The sequence below is a fragment of the Populus euphratica genome, unplaced genomic scaffold (genome assembly GCF_000495115.2).
Source record: "Populus euphratica unplaced genomic scaffold, PopEup_1.0 scaffold96.1, whole genome shotgun sequence".
Lineage (NCBI taxonomy): Eukaryota > Viridiplantae > Streptophyta > Magnoliopsida > Malpighiales > Salicaceae > Populus > Populus euphratica.
The window spans coordinates 301,544-328,100 of NW_011499978.1; the positions used below are offsets into that span (position 1 = coordinate 301,544).

Consider the following 26,557-nt stretch of genomic DNA (forward strand, 5'->3'; position numbering starts at 1 on the left):
AAGTGCAAAATGATGATATAAAACCTTGATAAAAAATACACTTTTAAATACTAATCACTTGTACTAACACATCTTCAATTATTCCTTTAGACACCTTTACAGATTTATCAATAAATAAAAGAGTTATAGAAATTAGTTTTAATTGACCTAGATTGAGACTTTTAAAAACTGAATATGAAAATAAATTCACACTAACTCCAAGATCAAGTAAAGCTTTTTCAATTTTGTACTCTCCAATAAAGCATGAAATTGTAAGACAACCTTCTTTATATTTCAAAGCATTATTGTTTTGAAGAATGACACTTATTTGTTCGGCTAAAAAGGTTTTCCTTTTCACATTCAGTTTTCTCTTATGGTGCACAAGTTTTTCAAAAAATTTGCATAAGAAGGTACATGTTTAATAGCATCCAATAAAGGTATATTGATCCTTACCTGTTTGAAAGTTTCAAAGATTTCAAAATTATGATTTACTTTTCTTTATTTAGTCATAGTATAAGGAAATGAAAATACTGGTAGGGAATTAGTTTATTCTTTGCAAGGTTTTGGTTTAACCCTTTCCTTACCTCCAGAGATTAAGTCATCATTTTTCTCATAAGGTTAAAGAATAGGTTTTTCAATAACCTTTTGATTAGTACTTAAAAGTGCATTTTACACTTGAAATATCAATAACTCCTTAATTAAAGCATGTTTTATAATATCAAGTCTGATATTATGAGATACTTTCAATTTATGATAAATATTCATCTTAAATGCAGGCCTATCACATAAATCAAATGATTAATTGATGAGTTCAACTACTAAAATTGAGAAGACAAAGAGATGGTGAAGCTTATAAAAAAGATGCTGGTTCAATCCAAAATGGAATACTGTTAAGTCATTAAGTCATATTTGGAGCTATAGATCTTGGATTTAAATTTGGTTTATATAGCTAGAAGTTAAGACATGGGCTTAAAACATTTATGAGTAATGCAATACTCAATCTTGCTATTTAGAAGTTCAAATCTTAGCAACAATTGAGAAGTCAAAATCTGTCCTGTAGCCCAAATACTGTTAAGTTTTCAGCCTATATCTCGAGTTCTAAAAGTCCAAATGACCTCAATTTTTTTTTTTGGAAAGCTAAGACAATTTCCTAGCACTTTTATGAATCAAGTCTATTCAAATTCTGATGTTAGCAATGATGTTTTGTTTAGATAAGAAGATAAGATTGTCACCGAGTCAAGATATGGCACCCACTTAATAAATAGTTAATAAATCAATATTTTCTAATTTTGACCTATAAAAAGAGGCATTTGTCATGCATTTAGGCATTTTAGTTTTCATATCAAAATCAAGTTCTTGCTATTTCTTTATTGTAATGCTTAAGTTTTGCTTATATTAATCTTGTTTATGCTTCTCATTTGCTTTCCTTTACTTAATTAACTTTTATCTTATTTATATTCTTAACTTCTTTATTTATGTTTCTCTCTTTTATTATATTTAGTTAAGTTTATTATGTCAAGTTGAAAAGGTTACACTAATGACCTTGATAATTATTTTATCCTTATTTAACCCTTATATTAATTTTACATCTCAAAATCCTCTTTAATTCATCATCATCATCATCATCATCATCATTTATAATTTATATATAAGCTCCTTGTAGTTCGACCCCGGTCTTGCCAAGTTATTTATTACTTCAGCACTCTTACACTTGAAAGAAGATATCAATCTTTTGGTCATGTCACCTTCCCATTGTAGAGAGTAGTGACTTATTTGTCTTGATCTATGTGTTGGCTTACAAAACTACTTGCACTTGAATTGTATTGCCATTTAAGATTTTGCTATAGTTGAAATGAAAATTTACCTTTCTCCTAAAAACTAAGAGCAGATGTGAATTTTGTAAGAGTATTTTTCAAATCTATCATAGTTTGAGCATTTTGAATGTTGATTATCTCTTACTTTTCAATGAATGCATACAATGTTTCCATAAGATTTTTTCTAGGAGGAAGAGCATAAGAAAGTGTATATCCATGAGAATTTTATTACTCCATATGGACTGGACGCGTCCATGCCCACCCCACATTGGGTCTGGACATGACTGCGTCCATACTATGTTGGACCTGGACGCGTCCACATCTAACCCCACGTTGGGCCTGGATACGATCGCGTCCACCTCCATGTGCCCCTACCCAACCTCATGTTGGGCCTGGACGCAACCATGTCCATCTCCATTGGTACTTGGATGCATCTATGTCTAACCTCACATTGGGCTTGGAAGCGACCGCATACACCACCAAGTTGGACCTAAACACATGCATGCCTAACCCCACATTAGGCCTAGACATGATAACGTCCACCTCCATGTTGGACTTGGAGGCGTTCACGCCCAGCCTATATTGGGAATAGTATTATTTATGTTATGAATATTATTATTTTTACTATAATCAAAAGTATTATTATTAAAAATATTATCTTTTATGTTATAAATGTTATTATTTTTATAATAATGAATATTATTAAGAAAATAAAAATTAAAAAAATTATTATTAGTATTGAAAAACTGTCATGAATTTGATTTAAAATATAAAATTAAAAATTATCATCATTAATAAATGTTCAAAAACTATTATCACTATCAAAGAAAAACCACATGGGGACACATGATGCTTGAGTTGCTTGCTCGTGTGTCAACAGACTAATTGCACATATGACGCTTGGGCTACCTGCTATGTGTTGGGCAAATCTTAATGCACACGTGGTGCTTGGGCTACGCCAAGATCTAACTATTCTTGGATCTTGCGGCTGCAGAACCCAAAATAAGCTTGAATCATTTGCCATGCATGACCCAAACTAGCCATGGATCTTGCTTGAATCAAGACCCGAATAAAAAATAAGCTCGTGGCATGATGCGGGCCATTTAACTAGTTTATTTCTAATCAAATCTCTCGTCTTTGATTATTTTTTACTTGCAAACGGATTAATCATAATGGTATTATAAATATTCAAATAATTTATCGACTTTAGTTTTTAAAATTAATCCTCAATCTTTAGTTATGGGTTAGATTTATCTAACCTTTTATTTTATAAAAAATAAAAAATATTATTTAAAAAAATATTTATTTACCTAGTTTTTTTAGAAAAAATAAAAAATATTATTTTAAAAAATATTTATTTACCTAGTTTTTTTTTTATAACTGGTTGTGAATCAATTCAAGTTTTTAACTAGATTATTCAAGTTAATTTTTTTTTTGTTAAAACTTAACATAATCTAAATTTTAAATCGCCCGAATTATAAGTTAATTTACTAAATTAATTTAAATTTTATTAAAATTCAGCTTTATCTAGACACTAGAATACTCGAGTTATTAAACAACTTATTATTTTGAATTTTGAAATAGTGCTCTTCATTATATCAGCATATATATTTTTTTCAAAATAATTTTTTTAATCCATCTCTTTATCTACAACTTTTATTGTTTTCTTTTATTATCTTAAAAGAAATAAAAAGATAAAATAGCAAATTATAAATGAATTAAGAAGATATAGAGAATAAATACATATAGTTTTTTAAACAAAAAGGACTTATTAATTATTAGTTTTATTTTAATAATTATTAAACTACAGTGGCGAAGTTATAGCTGAGTCCTGGTACTTGGGGGTTGAGAGAGAGAGAGAGAGAGAGAGAGGAACAGAAACAGTGGAAGAAAGAAACGTTTCGCTCGATTTTCCATGAAAACAGAAACAAAGACGGGTAAAGCAAAAGCAAGATTGAATGATGGGCAGTGTAGATTTGTCAATATAGTAGTAGTTGTAGCTGTAACAGAAGAAGAGTAGATCCGAAATGGGTTGGGGATTGGGGGCCATATTTGAAGGAATAGTGGTGGTAGGATCACTGTTTCTATTAGGATGGGCAGGTCTTTGGTTCTTAAACAGAAGACTCTACAAAGAATACGAAGAGAAAAGAGCATTGGTTCAGATCATTTTCAGTGTTGTTTTTGCTTTCTCTTGCAATCTCCTTCAACTTGTCCTCTTCGAAATCATCCCTCTCCTCTCCAAACAGTCTGTAACTCTAACTAATCTTCATTTCTTTATTGTTTCTACTTACAAAAACTAATAATTGGGTTTTGTTTTTTGGGGTAAAATGAAGGGCAAGATGGATAAATTGGAAGGTGGATCTGTTTTGTTTAATATTGTTACTTGTCTTCATGTTGCCGTATTATCACTGCTACTTGATGCTTCGCAACAACGGTATGTATGTATGTATGCGTGTGTGTGTATGTGTGTTTTTTTTCTTTGTGCCATCGCATTGATGAATTTGTTTTGATACATACATGATGTATATTTTCAGGCGTGAGGAGGGAAAGGGCTGCACTCGGAGCCATCATATTCTTGTTTGCCTTTCTCTATGCTTTTTGGCGCATGGGCGTTCACTTCCCCATGCCTTCGCCTGATAAAGGTTCTTGTTTAGCCCAAATGAGAATTCTAGTTTTCTTTTGGCTCCATAATTTCTATTCTCTGATTACTCCAAAGATGGGAGTGAATCTACATTTCCCCGAGTTGCTGTTTATTTCCCTTTTTCTTTGCTACTTCTGTCAACTTTACCTTATTGTTACTCTAAGAATTCACTTATTGATTTGGTGGTTCAGAAGCTTACCTGCATTTTTTGCTGCTTTTATGCTTCATAATTTCATTTCCAGGTTTTTTCACAATGCCTCAGCTAGTCAGCAGAATTGGGGTTATTGGTGTCACTGTTATGGCTGTTTTGTCTGGTTTTGGAGCTGTGAATCTACCTTACAGTTATTTATCTCTCTTCATTAGGTAATCAAATAAAAGAATACTGGCCAATGTTTCTTTCTACAAGATTTTTATACCATTTGTGTGGCTGTGTGTTGGCACTACTTTTTATCTTAAACCAGGTGCATCCTATTTACATTTTTCTAACCAATTTGCTGATTAACTGGAAAAAGAGTTATTTTACAACACATCTTTTAATTCTTGTGGAAAGAGTTTGCTTTGGCTCAAATTCTTCTGCCAGTAGCACCTCCATTCTTCTATAGCCAACATTTTTATATTACATTACAACTGTCTTTGGATAGGCAATAGTGGTGGAAGTATAAATGTAATATGTAGCTTTGTTAGAGAATGTTAAGGTGCCAGGTTATTTTACGACATGTCTTTTAATATCAATATAGAGTCATCTGTGTTGACAAAGCAAGTGAACATGTTTATGATTTGCAAATTAATCAGTGAAAGGCACATAGCATTCACCTATTTTTTCCTTATGCAAGAATAACTGAACCCTTCACCGATAGGATGTTGCATGATTAATGAATCAGCATAGTCAGATATACTGCAGGGTGAGAGACAGACCAGAGAGTGGATTGAACATCAAAGAAACATTGTCAACATATAATCACATCTGGACAAGAAATGTGGATGAATATCAGAAATGGCAAAAGAGGACGTGTCTTAGTGTAAATTTTGCATTAGAGAATAGGTTCATTGGGTTATCTGCAGTATTATTTTAAACCTTCCTCACTTCCTGTGGATGGGATCATGCCTTAGTGTTTTTATGCATCGTCAAATTTAAGGTTCATTATTGGTAAGAGTTGGTAGGTGGGAATTCATTACACTGGGAAATCACAAGTGGTGGAAGTAAGTTTTGCTGGAATTGAGCAAAGTATCTACTGCACTCGATACAGATTTGCTCTTCCATGCATGCTAATATTTCAGAAGTGTCAAAATTACACTTGAGTTTGCTGCATTATGTACAGACGATATATTTTAGATATTCACTACTTATTATTGTGTGACATATAAAAAGTTTTTTAACCAATTTATTTGCTTTCTTTGTACCAAACAAGAAATTAGATATTCACAGCATATTATTGTATGACATGTAAAGGGTTTTTATAACCAAGTTGTCTGCTTTCTCTGCACCAATGATATTTCATGGCTTTGTCTACAAGCATTGCCATGTAGTTTTGATGCTTCACTTGGCTATATTCTTGAATAGATTTATGGAGGTAAAATCATTCAGATTCTTTCACTGTGTCTGTTGTTTATTCAATTATGTAATTGCTGGTTTTTTGTTCTAATGACTGGATATGTTGAACATGATAGAGAAATTGGGGATTCAGAGATCAAAGCCTTGGAAAGACAATTAATGCAATCCATTGAGACTTGTGTTGCGAAGAAAAAGAAGATTGTCCTTTCTCAAATGGAGATGGAACGAATCCAGGGATCCGAGGAGGTTTCTTATTTTGCTATTTTTCTTCTTACTTTCTTTCTTGTGCATTTTCATGGCAGTGTTTCTGTTTCCAGCATATGGTGGATATCAGGTCTTTAAAAAATCAATATGCTTGGATGAGATTTGATTTTCATTGTCTTTTTTTCTTAAAATCAAATTCAATTTCCAATTTACACTCCACTCTTGCTCAATGTCTTAAAGTTATCAAAGCATCTATTGCCTAGGGAGACATTGTGCTTGATATATACAAATTTTATTGTCTACAATACAATGCAGTTTTTTATTATTGAAGTAAAGCGTGTTTGGTATTGTGGTAGTAGTTGCTTTTCAAAATGCTTCACTTGAAAATGCATTTAAATAATGTTTTTTTTTTATTTTTTAAAATTCATTTTTTATATCAACACATCAAAATGATCAAAAAGCATACAAAAATTAATTAATTTAAAGCAAAAAAAATCAAAATTTTGGAAACGCGCGGTCAGCCACATTCCCAAATACGTTCTAAATCTGTAGAGAAAACACAGAAAAACTTATCTTATTGTGAGAGGTTTAAACTGGAGCAATCAACACCTATTGCACAAATAATTGTGTTGAAAATTTACTTTCTATAAACAGTTCTAAAGTTGGGCTGGATAAAACACATTTAAAAGAGATAAAACTAGAAACATGGGCAGAATGTTAATCTATGTACTTCAGAAACAAATGTGTTATTAGGGAGAGCATAGCTATTTGACTGTGTATAAAAAGACATTATAATACATGAATAAAAAAGAGAAAGATCTAATTTGACATGTATATCAAACAATTATATAATGCTAGGGGCAGAATTGGATAGTTGTCACTCCACTTGGTGGTTGTTGAGAAAAATGTACAGCAATGTTTAAATGACCTTAAAAAATTTGTGCTCCCTTCCTCAAGTTGTTAAATCTTAGAATCATAATTCAGTATCAATCCACATACGAGGAAATTCTTTTAATACCCTAAAGGAGTTCTAGTGGATAGAATATATGTTTTAGGGAACATTTAAGAGATAACTTGAACTAATTTTGCTTCATCCCGTTATCTTACCACTTATCAATTACCTAAATTATGGATCTCCTTAGACAAAAAAAGCTATTTCTAGACTAGACATAATGAGGCTGGTCTAGACATTTATATTCCTCCAGGTTTGAGGAAAAAGTGTAAATTCTGCTGCAACCTCTTTTCCCTAAAGTTCCGACTTTGGGAAAAAGCACTTGTAGGAATTCTGCATGGTATTAATGACCAGGTGACAAATAAGGTATTTGGTTTAGGCCCAAACTAGATGCAAAACTGAGTTTGCTGATTGTCTCACTTTTTTATGACATCATTTGGCTCACCATCCTATTTGCCCATGTGTTGGCAAGTTTGCAAGTACATGCACTCACTCTTGCACATGAATAAACATGTGTATATATATTTATAGCAACACGCCTGCCATCATGTTTTATGTGAAAAATATTTTCCCCCTTTGTTAAATATTTTAGACCTTATACTTTACACATGGTTTTTATCACCATCAATCGTTAGAAATCCTAGTACATAGACATTCTCACTTGTGGTTGTACATTGCAGAAGTTAAACGCTAGATCTTTCTTCAAACGGATAGTTGGCACAGTTGTACGATCCGTGCAAGATGATCAAAAGGAGCAAGGTAACAGTCGCTTTACCACTTCTGGCCATGATAATATTGTTTGATATGTTTTTATCAAGTAAATATCGAAATGAAAAGATATGGTTTTCCCACAGGCTAAGAGTTTTTTTTGCTTGCTACTTTGTTTGTATTTACTTTCAGTGGTTATTAAATTTGTGGCTATTTGTAATCTCATGATGTTTCTTTTAATTGTTTAGTTAGTTCCATTTATTATCTAGATATCGTGTACAAGTTATTACAATTGTAAGTAAATGTAATTTTAGTGAATTGGTGATGAAGATTTTGATCTGCAAGGTGGCTGAAGTTACTGAGTAATTCTTGTCTTAAAAATCTTCATGCCTTTTCTGCTTGTGTATAGTTGTGTTCACATTTTTTTCTCCCCAACATAGCTTTGGAACATGGTTTTGTCATTGTTGTAGTCATACTCTTAACCTCTAGTTATATCTTGGAGTTGGAGCCTAGGAAGGGGAAATATATCAAAATGAAGCTCAGAATAAAAATCGAAGAATGAGAACGAGAGTTTTGCCTTTTTTTATCTGTAACCATGGGATGTTGTTTTAAATACAACAGTATTAACTTGAGCATATCTACTGTCACGCCAGCACCAGCACCAGCACCACCACCACCACCATACAGCTGCCATCACCACAACCAGCATGACCCCCACCACCAACCCCCTATCTCACCATGCTGCCAGCGCCACTGCAATCCCAGTTATATATCAAACACAATGATGGCCTTTCATTAACTATTCTCATTAATCCCCATTCCATCTCCCTGTTTCTGTATCCATTCACATTTTTTCATCTCTACTCCATTTTTTTTCATTCCAGTTAAAATAGGACCTTAGATTTTTTAGTATTGTAATGGGTTTTGTTTTATCATCCATGATATAATCATTTAACTTTTAGTTTGTCCCCAAGCTTCTTATGATTCATAGTTACAGAGTGCTTTTTTCCCCCTTTTCAGATATCAAAACCATGGAAGCAGAGGTTGAAGCCTTAGAAGAGCTTTCAAAGCAGCTATTTTTGGAAATATATGAGCTTCGCCAAGCTAAGGTTCATTTCTAGTATATTCTCTTTGGCTCTAGCAAATCTAGATCATTCTCAATTTCTTTCTAGCTCATGGATGAGATATTTTGTTATTAAATATGTGGGAGAGTTATTAGATGGAGTTTCAGAAGGTCATGACCGTTCTTGAGAGTACATTAAATGACACTCTGATGTCTAGCAGGTCAAACTGTGACTTTTAGATATCTTGATTAAGACCTATTAGACTTGCCGAACTTTAGAAGTGATGAAAATATGCCATTTCACAGCTGAAATTAGGGTGTTCTGAGTCTTTGATTTATTTTGGTCTGAATTTGGAGATAGGGAAAATAGTAGTCAGGTTCGGAGAAAGGAGTTTGGTCACTTGAAGAGAGGGTTTTATATGTGTGTCTTGATAATGGGGTATTTATATGACTAGGTGGATGTGTTAAATTATCTCCATTTTAACAACAACAACAACAACAATGAACATGTTTTCTGTAATCTATGGATTTCTCTATAATGGTTTTTTCCCCCTCTTTGTGAAAAACCAATTTTTATATCTATGCTTCCTTTACTTTGCAGGAGGCAGCTGCTTTTTCTCGAACTTGGAGGGGTCACATGCAGAATTTACTTGGCTATGCATGTTCTGTTTATTGTGTATACAAAATGATTAAGGTATCGGTAAAACATTCTTTGATGGAAGAATGAGGATCTTCTGGATGCCTTTTGTGTGTGCACTGATTCATGCATGCCAGTGTGGCAATAATATTTATCTCATGTGATATTCAGTTTCCATTGTGTTTCTCCCTCGAAATAAAATTGAAATGAATAGTAAAAAAAACCCTCGCTGCTCATTAATACTCATGTTTTTTAGGGCTATTTGCGTGTGCTGGGGGGTTGAAGACAAATGTTACCTTAAGGTCCATTAAAATTGTTTCAGATAAGTGTATTTATTCCTGGGTTTGATTTTTTAATTGGTTGATTTCCTAGAAAGGATAGATTTGTGAGAAGAGTGGATAAATTTTGATTGGTAAGATTTTCCCTAGGACCTTAGCAAATCCCTCCTCACCCCTTAGTGCTTGAACTAAACCCAAAAGTGTGGCACCAATTAGGGTTTCTTTTTCTTTTTTAACCCATAAACAAGTTTCCAATACTCGTAAGATTTATCTTTGGACATTTAACAAGTACTCAAGACATTTAAGATTTGTCTTCCTTGAGAAAAATGCCTGTGTGCAGTGTATAAAACTGAATTTCATAGTCGACAACAAAATTCAGATTACATTTTTGCTCATTGCAAACTGCTGGTATTATTGACACAACGAGTCTTCTTTATTGCCAATTTTGCTTCCACTTCCAATTTCAGAACCCAAGCATCAACCAATAGCCATACCTCAAATCTATGAATTTTTTTTTTAAACAAAAAATCTCAATCCTTCCTTTGGTTGTGATTAGTTTGAGTTGTCATTTTTATGGACTTTTGAATCCATCAAATTTTTATTTTTATGAAATTCTTAGTTGTTCTGAATTATTCATCAAATCTTGTACCCATTTAATGAAAGGATATTGACCACCCAAAATTTTTATTTTATGGACACAATGTTCAAGAAGTGCTTTTTGAAGATCTGAATTTGAATTGCTCTTTGACTGTGTGAGTTGAATGAGTTCCAGTAATGGGTTTGAAGCACCAAGCCCATAATGATTTACTAAATTTATGGATTAGCAACTAATCAAAATCCTGCAGTAATGTCATTAAATTCAGTTTCTGGTCAAGTGGTATCAGATTTAGGGAGTCGCTTTTCTTGATGTTCTACCTTTTCTCATGTGAGATGAATTGTTATGTTTTCTGTAGTATGAATGAGAGATTAGTGGAAGTCTATCACTTAATGTGAAAAAACTAAGTTTTACCTCCTATAACCAAAGAAAACAATTGATCTGTCATTAAATTACAACCTGCCATTTTAGTGAACACAATAATTTTCTTTATAATTTATTTTACTGTTTTCAATTCCAAAATTTTGTTGAATGTGATGTTATAATTTTTGCCTTGGCAATGTAAAGAACTTTTTTAGCTGTTCATTAATATGCCTTTCCTTTTCTAATTTCAATTCAATGCATGAATAAAGTTAGGTGACTGATTACTCTATTTGCTTGGTGCAGTCTTTGCAAAGTGTTATATTCAAGGAGGTAAACTCCTGCCTCTAAATGATTCCTTCTGTTGACATGTTCAACTTTGTAATTCAATGTATGATTTCAAATCCTAAATCATTTCACACCAACTCTTTTACACAATGCTTATACAATATACTCTTTTTACAGGCTGGCTCAGTTGATCCTGTGACAAGGACTATTAGCTTATTTTTGCAGTTCTTTGACATAGGAATTAATGCTGCATTATTATCGCAGGTTGGTTATAAATGTTGCTTGTAATAGTAAACATGTTATCACTTGCATGTTACCCTTCACTGTTCAAGCTCCCAGCATGTGTTGTTTGTGACCTGCATCCTTTTGTAATGATTAAAGGTTATCAATGTATTTTGTTATGTTTTGTAGGATCACTAACTTAATAAATAAAGTGACATAAGTAAAATTCCAGCAAGACAGAGCCACAAAGTTAATCTATCAACAGTTGGGTCAGTGATGCATTGCCAAAAAGGTCTGAGTTTTATGGTAGGATTTTAGGCAGTTTGTGATGCATTGCCAAAAAGGTCTGAGTTTTATGGTATGATTTTAGGCAGTTTAAATCATGCCCTTTTGGTGGAGCTAACTGAAGTGAGAATGATAAGTGATAAGTGAACCTTACATGATGTTGAGAAACATGATGTTGAGAAACTGTGGCAATACCAGATAGTAATTTAAAGTAAATTTCTTGGTTTTTAAACGATGAGAATTGGTTTGATTGTTTCCTCGTTATGCATTCTTACAAAATTCAAAGATGATTCTTGCCTTCTACATAATAAGCTGTTCGCTCATGGTGGATGCTTTAGATTATTTTAGAAAGCTATATTCACGTGATGCAAATATTGCTTGACCATCAACTAAAGTTAAGAGTGTATTTTTGCATGCTGTCTTTAGAGTTTCTTCTGAAAGATATTTCTGTGAAAAGAATTGTAATAAGTATTGCACGGCTGAAGATGATGTCTTTCATATTTTTATGGTGTACAGTACATTTCCCTACTATTCATTGGCATCTTGGTCGTCATATCAGTTCGAGGATTTTTAACTAATCTCATGAAGGTAATTTTGATTTCCATTTCCTGTTTTGTTAATTTGTGTATTGGAGACTTATCTTGCCTTATTTGCTAATCATGACAGAATTTAATAGGACATGAACTCTTTGAAGAGAGAAATCTACAAGGCTCTGTATTTTTTTTCTTTCCTTTGTTTTATTATCGGATAAGTGAATAAATAATGGACAACAAAGAACCTCTGAAAGAGGGACAAATTTGAGTCCATGCCTTATGGATTACTTAAACTATGAATGGCTTTAATTAGTCCAGGTGAATGCTGAATTCATATTACAAGATACTCTCCAAACTCTATGAGAGCCTGTAATGATAATGATTATCAACTAGACTTGTTGTCCTCACCAGATCAAATCAATGCACAAGCCTAAAGTAGTGGAGTTTTTTTTACTTGACTGCTACAGATGCATGCCTAAGTTGTTCTCAACTAACTTTTAGCAATAATCTATTGAAGCTGATGGTTTTATAGATGGCAAGTAAAAAGTAGCTTATCTTAGTAATTAACATATTTTGTTTGGCTATATGCAGTTCTTCTTTGCCGTTTCCAGAGTTGGGAGTGGATCTTCAAGCAATGTTGTACTTTTTCTGTCTGAAATTATGGGAATGTACTTTGTCTCTTCTATACTGTTGATAAGAAAAAGCTTAGCAACTGAGTACAGGTATGTTAATTGTTGATGAAAGGTCAAATAACTGATTCCTCGTATTAGATTTTGTTAACGATCTATTTGTGATTGTCTCTGTGATTGATTTAAACATGCTATTAATTTTAGCTTTCAAGTGGACACCCTTGCAGTAAAACCAGAAAACTCTCTCATTCCCTATTTTGTCATAATGAAACAATAACTCTCAGTGGGAAAGTTGTCAAAATTGCAGCTGTGACACAATTTCCCTGCAATTACAAGAATTTATGCAGTGCATGATCAGTTCTTTAGCAGCTAGCTTGCCTTTAGCATTTTCCCCTTCTTTTGTATATCTGTGAAAGAAACTGCAGAAAATCTTTTGGATATCAAGTGGAGGACCCAATTTCCTAAATTCTGAAATGTCCTTAGTGCATCTCAAATAGTCTTTAATGTGGTTGCTCAAATAGTCTTGCATTGCCAAAATATGTAATCTTGAAACCCCCAAGTTATTCTTGATGGCTCATAGATTTGCCTGTTTTCAGTTTCAAACAATTTTTGTACTGTGAACTGTTTATGCTCTGCATGTAACCACACATTCTATGATCTTGCTTGGAATCAGATTAGTGAAACCTTTTAGTTTCTGAAAATCTCGCCCATCTGATCTTATTCTTAAATTAAAGCAACTATGCAAATGCAAAGTGAAAAGATAACACAAATACAGATTAGTTTGTGCTACTTGTTAGTTATTTTGTGCTTGAGTCAGCTGCTTTCAAAGCATTATTGATTTTGTTTGAACTGGTGTTTATTGGTAGGATAACCATAACAGCTGTCTTGGGTGGAGAAATTCAGTTTGACTTCTATCACCGGTGGTTTGATGCGATCTTTGTAGCAAGTGCTTTCCTTTCTCTTCTTTTGCTTTCTGCACATTACACATCTCGCCAGGCTGACAAACACCCAATTGATTGATACATACGTTGCGTAAGTATGTGCTAAATGAATCATTCTTTTATCCTGCATTATACATCTCATCCCAAATGTGTACTGTTGGATGACCAGATTTTAAGAAACTACAAATTTGATGGTAGACATTTAGGAAGCTAGAGATTTTCAAGTAGTGTCATAATTAATACACAATCCATTTTTGGTGCCAATGGGTTTGTGTTCTATGCTTGCTATGAGAAAAAAGTTGAAAAATGGCAAAATGCATGAGACAAATCAATTGTTTTCTGCCATCGTGTATTTAAAGGAAGAGAGTTGTCTGTCTTCCTTCCCCAGCACCAGCCCTTTAGTTAGCATTGCCTGAAAAACAGTGGTTGGAACCCTCCTGTGTTTCTTGCATATACAGTAACCTCATCATTATATTAGAGTTATCATGCCGAGTACTCCATACGCAGACCATGTATTTTGCTACTATATGTCTGTCAAGCAGGGAGCATACTCGCAAGATGATGACTACAATCCCAAACTAGGTACCCACTTCTTCAGACTCCCACTCACTGGATTTCCTTTTCATCACTTTAAAGTAACTGGTCCACCTTTGCTTATACTGTTCTAATAAAAAGTTGTTTATGAATAACATATTGCTGCTAGCTGACTGCAAGATTAGGATGCGCTCCAGCTTTTTATCATGAGCACGCTAGCATTCCATGTCTCATATATTCCCGAGGATAGCAAAATTGAAATAAGCTAAAACAAATTTGAGGAACAGAGTTGAGTTGTGTTTTGCAATTCATTTCAATCGTTTGGTCATGTGAGTTGTGCTTGAATTAGTGAATGAATTTGGATAGATTAGTGGTGAAATGAGTCAAACTGAATTCATACACTAATTGCTATGTGAAAGTATTTTTCTGCTGCCAATTTTATCATCATAAATGGGTCATCCAGTCATGCCATTGGTTATTCAATATCACAAATGCAAGACCAGCCAAAACTGTTCTTTAATTGTTTTTGGAGGATACCAGTTTCTGACAGAAAAGTTAACAGTGTCAGAAACGAAGAGTCCTTGGTGGGATTATCTTGACGTCTAGATTTCAGCAGTTTTGCATGAAGGGGCTCTAAAAGTTTCTGATCTTCTTCCATAGTCAATGTTATTATCAAAGCAAATTGATGGAATAGTGCCTAGCATGCAAGAATACATGTGTATTTTGGCATGTCAAGATGATACCGGCTAGTATATATTCTATGGGTAGCGGGTTACTCTGGCAGATTCCACTTATTGCTGAAGGGCATAAATTGTGACTGGAAAAGAAGGTGGAGGCGTGTAGATCACCCCAGCCAAGGATGTTCCTTGGATTCTGCATTAGCTGTGTGTACCACAACTTGTCTAATTAGAATTAGAAAATTTGCGTATGCACGCATCAAAAGAAAAGGACAATAGTACAGTCACCATTGGAGTGACGGTATCTCTATTATTCACACCTATTTTGGTTTCTTCGTAATTAGTAGTGTGCAATGCTCTCTCTCTCTCTCTATATGCACGCATCAAAAGAAAAGGGCAATAGGACAATCACCATCGGAGTGACGGTATCTCTATTATTGACACCTATTTTGGTTTCTTCGTAATTAGTGGGGTGCACGTTATTATTTTGGGATGACTGCAAAATGTTCAAATTGTGCATTTCATTCTGGCACCTTGAAGATAAACGCTTAAGATTACTTTAATGTCTAGGTCTTATGAGATGTTTGACCATCCTCGCTGGGGTCACAGCTTCTTGCCTCGTTAAAGACATTTATAATGTTTTCCTATCCAGGGAGTAATTAATTGTTGACAGCTTATTGCAGGTTAAAAACGATTTTAAGGCGCTCGAGACTGATTTTATTTCCAAGGTCAACAGCAGCAACTCTGTACCACCGTAGGATTTTGGTATGCCATTTGTTGTGTGCATATGATACATGTGTAATGGGAAATTAACGTCGTGGTCAACTTTATGAATGTTCGTGTCTGATTATTATTCCATGAATGAAAATGACACCTTGTGGCCGAACGAGCTGGGGCACTGCCAATCCTGAGCCGTGACTTTCAGCCTGTAGTCAATGATGGTGTTTATGAAAAGTCTGATTTATTTACTTGATTGTTCCTTGATCGAAAATTAGACCTGGGAGCGGTGACTGCCGCCGATGTTGAGGCTTGCTGGTTGCCACTGGATGACTCGTAAGAAATGGCTAGATCGATCACACTCAGACAGGTCATGCTAGCAAGAACTGATTGACATTTGCTGCTAAAAAGCAAATAAATAAATGAGCTTCTACTGTGATGGCATCCGATACCTACTTTGAAAAAGCAAAAACATTAATGAAAAAGCAAAAGAGCATCGAAACTGTCCCGTCCCATCAGAGGTGGGAGGGAGTGAAATTTACGCAGGGGCACCCCATCCCAATCATTATCTTCTTCTGAGGGGACGTACCATGCCCCTTCTGCTAAGAAGCAGTGCAGAGTAGACCCTCCCCTCAAAGTAGGCTGTTTTCTTTTCATTTCAGTGGGGAACAAAAAAGAAGGCGATTCTCCTCTCGGTCAGTGACGGCCGTCCTGCAAATGGAATGTTAAGACCTCGAGGCGGCCATTGAAAGATCTTAGAGGCAAGTACAGGGGTGAAGGGCAGGCCCTCTTTTTCCTCCCAAAAGCAGCGTAATTATCTGGAAACGCTATAATTTCTTAGAACACTCGCAGACAAGCAACCATCGTATGGCATCACTGTCCCGCAGAAAGGACCATGCCCTGCCCTCTGCGGTGGTGAGTTGAAAGAGTCACAAAGAAACAAACCTAAAGATTAGACGGCACACAGAAAATTTATTATTATATTTAGACACTGTCAATTTTATTTATTTATTTTAATGAACAAGGAAAAGGTAAAGGACCTTCTTTATATCAAATTTGTCATCTTTCTTGCAAGTCCTGTTGAGGGTGTAAAGTCTCATTACAAGCAATTCTACCATTGTCGTTGCATTTTTGTCATTGTCAGTTAGTTTTGTTAGGAAAGAAGAATAATTTTTTTAATCTCGAGATACAGCTAAAAGAACATTACATTTTTTTTATTTTATTTTTAAATAAGGGTAATATTACAGAACAACTTCAAAATAGATGACATGACAAGCTATCAATTACACTTTCTTTATCTATACAGAAAGCTACCAGGAACACAATTCGAGTGGAGACATGGCTTCCCGAATTCTCAAATACCTCAATTTAATCGAAAGTTTATAGTCAGCTAATGTCTAACCACATTCACTCTGCACATTTGTCAAAGCCAGAGCTTCTTCTACGATAAGAAACAAGCTCCATCAACCACTTAGGAAACTATACAAGCTTCTTCGATGAAATCAGACCCAGCAAAACTTGTGCAATCTCGAGCACGCTGATCTGCCAAAACTTATACGGCAAAGTTTTCCTCAAAGGCCTCCAACAGCCACCATTCTCTTCGTTCCCTCCAGTAAAAATAAACTGACTTCCATCTAAAATGTCCAGAGTATATTTCTTAGAGCAGCTATAACATGTTCCCATTGAGCCACACCTTCCACTTTTCTATCCTCTGAGCAAACAATCAAGTAACGAGATACTGACTCTGATTCACCTGGAATTCAGACCAAAAAACATAAGGTCCAGAGCCAATCACCACATCATTTGCAAGCCAAGCCTTAAACCTCTATCCGGCAAGATAGGAAGGTATTTAGATTCTAAAGAGGTTTTCCCAGATTTTACTGTTCCCAAGCTCTCTGGACATCATCATCCAGTTATACTCTGGTACGGCAAGTTAGACTACAGTACTACGAGGTTTTCATGTTCTATCATTGAGATGCAAGAGAAATACTCTAAACACAAGCTTCTTTTCAGAATTCAAACAGACTTGTTAGTTTTTCTACACTCATAGTGCTGATCCTGTTCTCAACAGAGCTTTTTTTAATAAAATTCCGCATCAGAAAAATATACCCTCTCTTACCAAGTTTCAAGCCATTGCTATCCACAGAATGGAACAAACATGAGTTTCAAGAAATTAAATTTAATTCCGGGAAGAGAAGGAGCATAACCACAAAAGCAAAGCATGAAACAGCCATAAAGATAACTCCTACATTATGAATGGATTTAAAAAAAAAAAAAAAAATACTATTCAACAACGAAACCAAAAAAAAAAAAAAACAATCCGTGAGGATAAATAAAATCAGAGCACCTCCTCAAAAAAAGAAAAAAAAAAGAGCATAATGAGATCCAGACCAAATCATAAAGATTTTCTAACTTGTGGTCAATTATGATCACCTGATTACCTTTTACAACTCAAATACAGAACGCTACAAATAGATAATTATGGGCTTACAATCACATGGTATCACATGTGTCCAGGTTTACGTCTTGAGAGCAGCCACTTCATATAAAAAATACTGAAGGGTAGGACTGCCTTCAAGTTCTTCCTCTCAAGATCCTGCTTCAGTGGGAATCACATCGGGATAACAATCTTTCATGTGCCATGAAATCAATAAGCATCAAAATAGAAATAAAGTACAGGTTAACATTGTAAAATTCTCGATAAAAATGATAATGACAAAACAAGTGTCACCTTCGCAATCAATTTAACATTTGGTTTTGTCTGTAAGTCAAAGGTTTGCACCAAAGATAGGGATGAAAGAGAGCATTAACATCCCATTACAGCACAGTTTGCCACAAAGGCACCTGCTCGCTCCTTGACAGCAAGAACATTCCATTCTGATGTGCCCGTGCTTCTGTCCTGAGGATCCCAAGTATGGAGCACAATAACTTCACCTTGAGGGCCTCTGTGCCCTCCAATTACCAATAAGCTGCTACCACATGCTTTAAATGCTAATCCCCAGCCATTAGAAGAGTCAGCCCTAACTGGCAACCTCTTGACAACACTCCAAGAATTATTAGTTTTGTTGTATCTCTTGACCTCGTTCGTTGCTTGATCAGCAGAATAAAGCTGATTATTTACAACAGCGACCAGTGGAGGAGAACGCATTGCAGGATGGCCTGCACTGGGAAGAGGGTACATGTTCTCTATCCTCCTCCATGTACTTGTCTCAAGGTTATACTCTTCACCACAACTTAAACATTCTGTCTGGCTTGACATACCCCCAATGACATAGAACTTTCCATCCATAAAAAAGCCTGAACACAGCTTACGGGGCAAGTTCATATCTGGCAATGTTAGCCAAGTACCGACTTCAGAGTTATAAAGCTCAGCAGATCTCATAATGCATCCATTTTTGTCACTTCCTCCAGCAACAATAGCAATTTCGCCAAGGCTGCTTGAACCAAACAAACAACGGGGCAAGTTCATTGGAGGGCATCTGGACCAATCATGGGTAAGCAAGCTATACATCCAAACAGCAAACCCTAACAACTCACGCCCGAAAACAAGTAGCTGAGTCCCTACTGCAAGAGACTCCTTATCTGCATAAGTGAAGCATTCATCACAAGGAATCCTCGGTAACCGCATCCATCTCTCACTTGCAGGATCAAAAGCTTCCCAAGGCATCAAAATACAAGCTAAATAAATCCAGTGTTCAGTGACCCCAAGCTGCCGCCTCACTTTATATAAACACCCACTTTCAATCAATGCTTTGAATTTCTTATTTAGCAACGCCAAATTGGGGTAATCCGATCTGCAACTCGAAGCCAAAATATACATTGCAGCATCATCATAAAGACCAGGCAAGAGACCGTCTTCCGATGCATGCCCATCGCGATTCTCTCCCGTGTCCATAGGTTCATAATCAGAATTCAAAGTCTCCCTCTCAAACAAACCAATTCCAACATTTTCTGAACTGGTATTATTTCTCCCTGATAAAACACGATCCAGTATATGCAAATTCTTCTCACGAAACTCCAAGTCTTGCTCTAAGTTGACAAGAGGCTGCGAAATAACACAATTTTGCAAGCCAACCATAACCGATGAATCACGGCCTGGCCTCTCCACCTTCACTTTTGGTTCCTTGATAACATCTCTAAAAACCATTTTTTAAAAATAAAAACTGTGTTGGTTTTCCTTCGGCTGCATCAATCAATTAAAGCAAATAAAAAAGAAGATTTTTTTTTTTGTCAAAAACAAGTTGTTGATTAACATAAACTGCAACTAACTAATAACAACAACTTCAAATCCTAACAAGTCCCAACATATTGGACTTGACAGAAAAAACATCAAATCTAACATGCGATAAATCGAGAAGCAAAGGCAAGAAAAGCCCAGAAAGGATACAGATCCAACCAAGCAATGAAGTCAAAAGCATCAATCTTTATCCAAAATCAAAATTCAACTATCCCATCAAATCAAACCAATACAGATTTCAAAAAGGAAAAAAAAAGAAAAAAAAAAAGACTTTCTTTGTTTGTGGGTCTCACCTTAAACAGCTGAATTCTCTATCCCACGGATAAAACTGCTGCCGATCAGATCAGTGTAAAGAAGCAGCAGTTTCTCTCACCGAAAAGCACAAATCTCAAGGGTTTTTTTTTCCTCTTTCAAGTAAAACACTCTATACCTTTCTCTATCTTCTATTTATCCAAGGTTTTATTTATTTTTATGATGATAAAACACGAAAAAGATTTGGAGGGAGTATTATTCTTTGATGTTTCTCTCTCTAAAAAAAATAGATAGAGAGAGTGATTGTTTTGAGGAATTTTAATGGTGGAATCCATCCATCCATTGATGTTGTTGATTAATTAATAATAAAAAACGAGAAGAAAAGAAAGGAGAGCAAAGCAAGGCAAAAGGAAGGTGGTTGGTTTTTTATTTTATTTATTTATTTTTAACGTTTTGTTTTTCATGTTTCACTGCCTTTGTTATTTGCTCTCAGTTTCTTTTTTCATCTTTGACCAAAGAAGGAAGAAAACGTCAAGTGAAACTGCCTCTTCTTATGTGCTTCCTCCCTCTTATAGTGATGCGCACGTGCTTCTTATCGCCTTCTCACTCCTCCTCTCTCCTCTCCTCTCCTCTCTCCCGCAAGCTGGATCTTTAGGTGGAAACCAAAGACGTGAACTGCAGAAAGGTTAAGTTTTCAATAATCAAAGTTCCAAATTCTCAACACACTGATTTTGTTTTGTTAGAGAGAGGACCTTGCTCGCTAAAGGGTTTACATTTCTCCTGGTTCTAACAAAATCAAACCATTATTTGCTAGGTTTATGTTTGTAGAAGCTCATTATTATTTTATATTTCTTGAAATTACATGGAACCTGGAATCATGCCTTTCACTTTAAGATCCGTTTATTTTTATATTTACTGCGACTCATGTCTTTTTAAAGCCTAATTCAACTCGTGAAAAGTTGGTGTTTGCTTTCACATTGATGTGACTTTTGCATGAAGATTACTTTTAGGTGTTATTAGGGCTTCCATAAAGATAATTCTTAAAAAAAAGAAGTAAAATATTATAATAATTTATAATATTTAAAAAAAAATTACAAAATTAAATTCTTACCCAACTCAATATTAAAAAAATAAATTAAAAAAATAATTTGAAAAAACATAAAAAAAATAATTTTAGAAAACAAGCAAAAAAATAGAAAAAAACATGTGAAAAAAATTAAATCTCAATATTAAACTCATCTAAGAAAACACTGCAGCAATATATAATATTTTATGAGAAAAATATATAATTATAATTCTTAACCATATCAATATTAAAAAAAATAAGATTAACAAAGATAATTTTGAAAAATATCATGAAAAAAAAAAAGAAAAAGAAAAAGAAAAGGCATGCATGGAAACACTGTATCTATAGTGTTTGATGAGAAAATCTACTATTGTGATTTTCAACTAACTCAATATTAAAAATAATAAAATCAATAAAGATCATTTTAAAAAAAAATCATAACAAAAAAAATCATGTGGGGAAAAATTATAGCAATCAATGGTGTTTTAAAGACAAAAAAACTACAACACTAAATTTTCAACCAACTCAGTATGAAAAAAATAAATTTGATAAATATAATTTAAAAAATTAATTAAAAAAATATGAGGAAAAACTGTAGTAAAGCCAAAATCATATAGCGAAACAATGTAGCAATCCACAGTGTTAAGCAAAAATCATATGGGAAAACACCGTAGCAATCCATAGTGTTTTAAAGAATTACAAAGTTAAAATCTCAATCAACTCAATATGATAAAAATAAAATCAACAAAGATAATTTTGAAAAAAAGAACAAAAAAAAATCATTAAAAAAACCATGTGGTAAAACATTATAGCAATTCACAGTGTTTTAAAGAAAAAACTAAATTCTCAACTAGCTCAATAGTAAAAAAATAAAATTGACAAAAACAATTCTGAAAAAAACAAAAAATAAAGATAATTTTCAAAACAAAGAAAATGAAAAAAAAAACATATAGAGAAAGCCAAAGCTCAATTCTCAATTAGCTCAATATTAAAAAAATAAATTCGGCAAAGATAATTTAAAAAAATATAGGAAAACACTAAAACAAAACAAAAATCATATAGGGAAAACATTATAGCAATCCACAGTGTTATTTTTGAAAAACCTACGAGGCTAAATTTTCAATCAACTTATTATAAAAAAAAATCGACAAAGACTAGTTTGAAAAAAGAAAAAAGTCATAAAAAGAAAGAAAAACCATATAGAAAAATATTGTAGCAATCTACAATGTTTTAAAGAAAAAAACTACATAGTTAAATTCTAAACAAGTTCAATATTTAAAAAAATTAGGAAAGATAATTTTAAAAAATATTTAAAAAAATTAGGAAAGATAATTTTTTTAAAAAAAAAGAAGAAGAAGTCATTTTTGAAAAACAAAAAGGAAAAAATGTAAAAAAAATAAACAAAAGCAAAAAAAAAACAAATGAGAAAAGTTATATTGCTTTCCTCATGCATTTTAGAGTTATTGATAATATTTACTCTGACTCAAGTTTTTTAGGTTCTCACTTAACTCTTTAAAAATTAGCCCTAAAATATTTTAAAAAGCTTTGTATTTATATCTAAAACATGACAGATGCTTGACAACTTCTAATACACATAGTAATCTATATGAATTGTGGAAGATCAACTAATCATATCAGATATAATTTCTAAAAACAACCAATTAACATGACTTCAGACACAAAGTCTTAAACAACTAGTATGACAATAAATCATATGACTATTTCTTTAGCATGACAAACATACAATAATTAAACCAATAAACCTATTAGTGAGTAGATTGATAGGTAAAAGAGAATTTATAGTTGTAATGTAAAGACAATGAGCTCATTATTTTATGCTTTGTCTAATATAGAGTTCACTAAGATAAAGAATTGCTAGACAACTTAAAAATGGACAAGTGAAGTTAAAATGCCATAGCCTAATTTTTTACCTCAACCTTCAAAATATTTTCCAAGAAAATAAAAGTATGCATGTTTACAAGCTTTTCAAACTTTCTCCTGTTTAAACTAGACAAGACAAATCTCTAAAATTATTTAAAAAGTACTTTAAAGGTTATAATTGAAGAGAAATTGGCTAAAATTGAAACGATTAAGGATTAAAGACCACAATGCTAAATTGGCATGACTTGAGAGGTCTCATTAATTCTAACATGGGCTTAATTGAAGAAATTTTAGATTTTATAGCTATTTTTGGCTTCAATTGAAGATATTTAAAAATTCATAAACTATAACGAAAAAACAAAGAAATTGAGGGGCGTATTTAATTTTGGTCAAAGTGACATAACTAAAAGATTGATATCTTATTCCAAGTGTAGAAGTGTCAAAGTAATAAATAACCCAGCAAAATTAGAGTCGAACCACTAGAACAAATAATAATAATAAGAAGAAGAAGACGTTAAAGAGGACTTTAAAATGTAAGATTAATGTGAGGACTAACTAATGATAAAAACAAATATCAAGGTTAGAGGATTCATTAATAGTATTTCAAATAAATATAATATAAACTCCTTTTATTATTCAACTGGAAATCACACACAAAGAAGGTTTCAATCGGATGATTTGTCATTAATAACTCATTATAAATTATTACCATGATCATATTAATTATCTTATTTAATTAACACCAAACTTTTAAATATTGTCAGGAATTCATGATGTTACCTTATGTTAACAACAAATCAAGTTTCTTTCATAGTATAGGTGTAGGTTATACCATACGGTTGGCTATAAAAGTGCCAAGTATTTATTGTACTAAGTGTTATACAACACAAATCTAAATTAACTATTTAACAAGAAAGGTATTAAGAATTAATAAGATAAAAATGATAAGATATGTTATAACAAGTTGTTTAGGATATAAATATTGAAATCCATGTTGAGCTTATATTATACTTATTTTAACACTATTAGTGAAAGCTTTTTATCTTGACATAATGAACTTAGTTAAACATAATGAAGAAGAGAAACATAAATAAACAACATCAGAACATAAAAATAGTAAAGGAAGTAAAAAGTATAAACAAAAGATTAATGAAAGCAAAACTTAAGCATTAAAAAATATAAAGAAAGAGAGTAAGAACATAATTTTGATTTGAAAACCAAGATGCCTAAATGCATTGTAAATGCCTCCTTTTATAGGCCAAAATTTGGAACTATTGATTTGTTGACTAATTGTTAAGTGAGTGGCTACATCTTAACTTGATGACAATCATTATCTTCTTATCTAAATAAAACATAATTGCTAACATCAAAATTTAAGCATATAGTCTTTATGAAAGTTTTAGGAAATTATCTCAGCTTTTTAACAAAAAAAATCGGTGCATTTAGACTTTTAGAACTCGAGATATGCGCTAAACATTGAACATTGTCTAGGCTACAGGACAAATTCAGGCTTCTCCTTTGTTGCTATAATTTAAACTTGAAAATGACCTTTTTGAATCTTCGACTCTTATGAAAGTTTTGGATCTGTATCTTAGTTTTTTATTCATATAGAACAGACCTCAATTCAAGTTTTACAACTCTAGTTATAATCCAATAACAAAATGGTGTTCCAGTTTGGATTGAACTGACATCTCTTTTCTAAGTTTAGCCCTTTCTTTATCTTCTCAATTTCAGTAGTTAAACTCATTAATCAATCCATTGATTTATGTGATAGGCCTGTATTTAAGATGAGAATTTACCATAAATTAAATGTATCTTATATTATTAGATATGTTATTATAAAACATGTTCTAGCTAAGGAGTTATTGATACTTCAAGTGTAAAATAATGATATAAAATCTTGATAAAAATGCACTTTTAAGTGCTAATCACAAATACCTAATTGATATAATTTATTTGTTTGGTTTGAATTTTGTCTCTGACAGTACAATTAAAAGTTCAAGAGGATTAATAATGAAAAGACATTAAAATTTAAGGACGATTCTAAACTTTAACCACACTAGATGTTGTCGTTTTGAGCCCTTTATATAAATTCTTAGATGTTCTCTTCATATTTTTCTTTAAAGATAAACCCTAGTAACATATAAACAACCTTCCTCTCAGCCAAGTTCCCCCGCCACTCATCATTTTCACTGATTTGGGCATCATTCGACCCAATTGAGGTGTCAGTTTCACTAATTTTAGGGTTGTTTAGAGTTTGGTTGTGTTTTTCGGGTGAAGACAAGCTTACAACTTGCATAACACTCTCACCCTTGGTTTATTTTCTTGTTGTGTATCATGTGAAAGTTTGTTTATGCTCCTTGTAGAACCTCACTTGATGTTATTTATTTGTCTTCACTCTTGAATGGTGAAGATGTGTTTTTTTTTTTAATCTTAGGGCCTATAGTTCCTAAAGCTATCCAATTTAAATTATTCTCCCTCCACTATAAATAGTAGGTTAGTTAGGGTTTGAGAGATATATATAAAGAAAGAGAGAAGAAAAATTACTAAAAGATAATGACTAGAGAGAGAAAAACAATGACAAAATTAAAAAGAGAGTTAGGGTTTCTGGGTTTTAATTCAGAGCAATAAAAAAAGTAAAAAAAAAATAGACCAGGACTTTGAAAAAAGAATTGTTAAAAGAAGCAATATCATCACCATTAGAAGTCCAACCCTATAGCTCAGTCTAATGGAATCTTCCCTTAAACTATTTAGGTATACCTTCCCCTGTTTATGATTTTGTTTAAGAATGTATTTTTTTTTATGTATGTTAAGTGGATTTATCTACATGCTTGAGTTATTTGTGTTTATGTGTGTAAGCTATGTGTTTCTTTCTTTTTTGGATAATGGTTTTACTTTTTCTATGTAGGCTTTCTAAGTAAACTCTCTCTATTAAATGTTTGTGAAACCATATTTATAAGACTTTGTTGGCACCATAAACCTATGTATTTATGATTTAAAAATTTCTCTTTATTTATTTTGGTGAGTTTGAAACTAGCTTGGTTTTAGTGTTCACTACCTATGAACACCATTGAGTATATGGTAGCTATTTGATTTTAAATCTGTAACCTTGTACATTTTGCTATTAAATTCCTTGCTTGTACAATATGAGCATACTATGAAAGTCTATGTATTGCCTGGATTAATCCTGCCTAAGTGATTTACTATAGCTTTAAAATTTTCCTCTTGGTGTGCCTACATCATAATAAATTGTATTGTAGATTTTAGTTTATCTTTTCTATTTAGAGTCAGTAGATTCTGAAACCAAACTAAAGTGGGTGTTCTAAAAGAAATATATACTTATAAGTTTAATCTTTTGGAAATTCTTTTGTCCAATTTTATCTTTTCCTTTATTCTGGCTATAATATTTACTAATTTATATCTTAATATATAATATGTCTTTAATCATCTTTAGCATTATCATCTGCAGTTATATTATGTTATTGCTTTTAATTTTGAATTTTTCAAGCAAT

General features: G+C 33.0%; 2 protein-coding genes across 9 annotated transcripts; one reads left to right on the forward strand and one right to left on the reverse strand.

Annotated features, from left to right (window-relative positions):
- Window positions 1-3,612: 3,612 nt before the first annotated feature.
- LOC105139631 (GPCR-type G protein 1) lies at window positions 3,613-15,860 on the forward strand. Of its 5 annotated transcripts, XR_845023.1 has the most exons (15): window positions 3,613-4,038; window positions 4,127-4,227; window positions 4,328-4,435; window positions 4,677-4,797; window positions 6,103-6,232; window positions 7,823-7,901; window positions 8,871-8,959; window positions 9,515-9,607; window positions 11,090-11,116; window positions 11,249-11,335; window positions 12,095-12,166; window positions 12,703-12,833; window positions 13,607-13,772; window positions 14,224-14,263; window positions 15,576-15,860. XR_845023.1 is itself a non-coding variant. In XM_011046134.1 (14 exons), exons 1-13 carry the CDS (start codon window positions 3,821-3,823, stop codon window positions 13,758-13,760), a joined length of 1,410 nt encoding a protein of 469 aa, XP_011044436.1. In that variant the 5' UTR covers window positions 3,613-3,820; the 3' UTR covers window positions 13,761-13,776; window positions 15,566-15,860. The 5 variants fall into 5 exon arrangements, 4 of the variants coding, with proteins under 4 accessions (XP_011044436.1, XP_011044433.1, XP_011044432.1 ...); XM_011046134.1 differs by lacking the exon at window positions 14,224-14,263 and having other exon boundaries at window positions 13,607-13,776; window positions 15,566-15,860; XM_011046131.1 differs by lacking the exon at window positions 14,224-14,263 and having other exon boundaries at window positions 13,607-13,776.
- A 971-nt stretch (window positions 15,861-16,831) lies between these two features.
- LOC105139632 (F-box/kelch-repeat protein At5g60570-like) lies at window positions 16,832-20,306 on the reverse strand. 4 transcript variants are annotated; one of them, XR_845024.1, is made up of 3 exons: window positions 20,140-20,306; window positions 18,341-19,792; window positions 16,832-17,362 (listed from the first exon to the last, which is right to left on the reverse strand). XR_845024.1 is itself a non-coding variant. In XM_011046137.1 (2 exons), exon 2 carries the CDS (start codon window positions 19,685-19,687, stop codon window positions 18,416-18,418), a length of 1,272 nt encoding a protein of 423 aa, XP_011044439.1. In that variant the 5' UTR covers window positions 19,688-19,745; window positions 20,140-20,306; the 3' UTR covers window positions 17,981-18,415. The 4 variants fall into 4 exon arrangements, 3 of the variants coding, with proteins under 3 accessions (XP_011044439.1, XP_011044438.1, XP_011044437.1); XM_011046137.1 differs by lacking the exon at window positions 16,832-17,362 and having other exon boundaries at window positions 17,981-19,745; XM_011046136.1 differs by lacking the exon at window positions 16,832-17,362 and having other exon boundaries at window positions 17,981-19,789.
- Window positions 20,307-26,557: the final 6,251 nt, after the last annotated feature.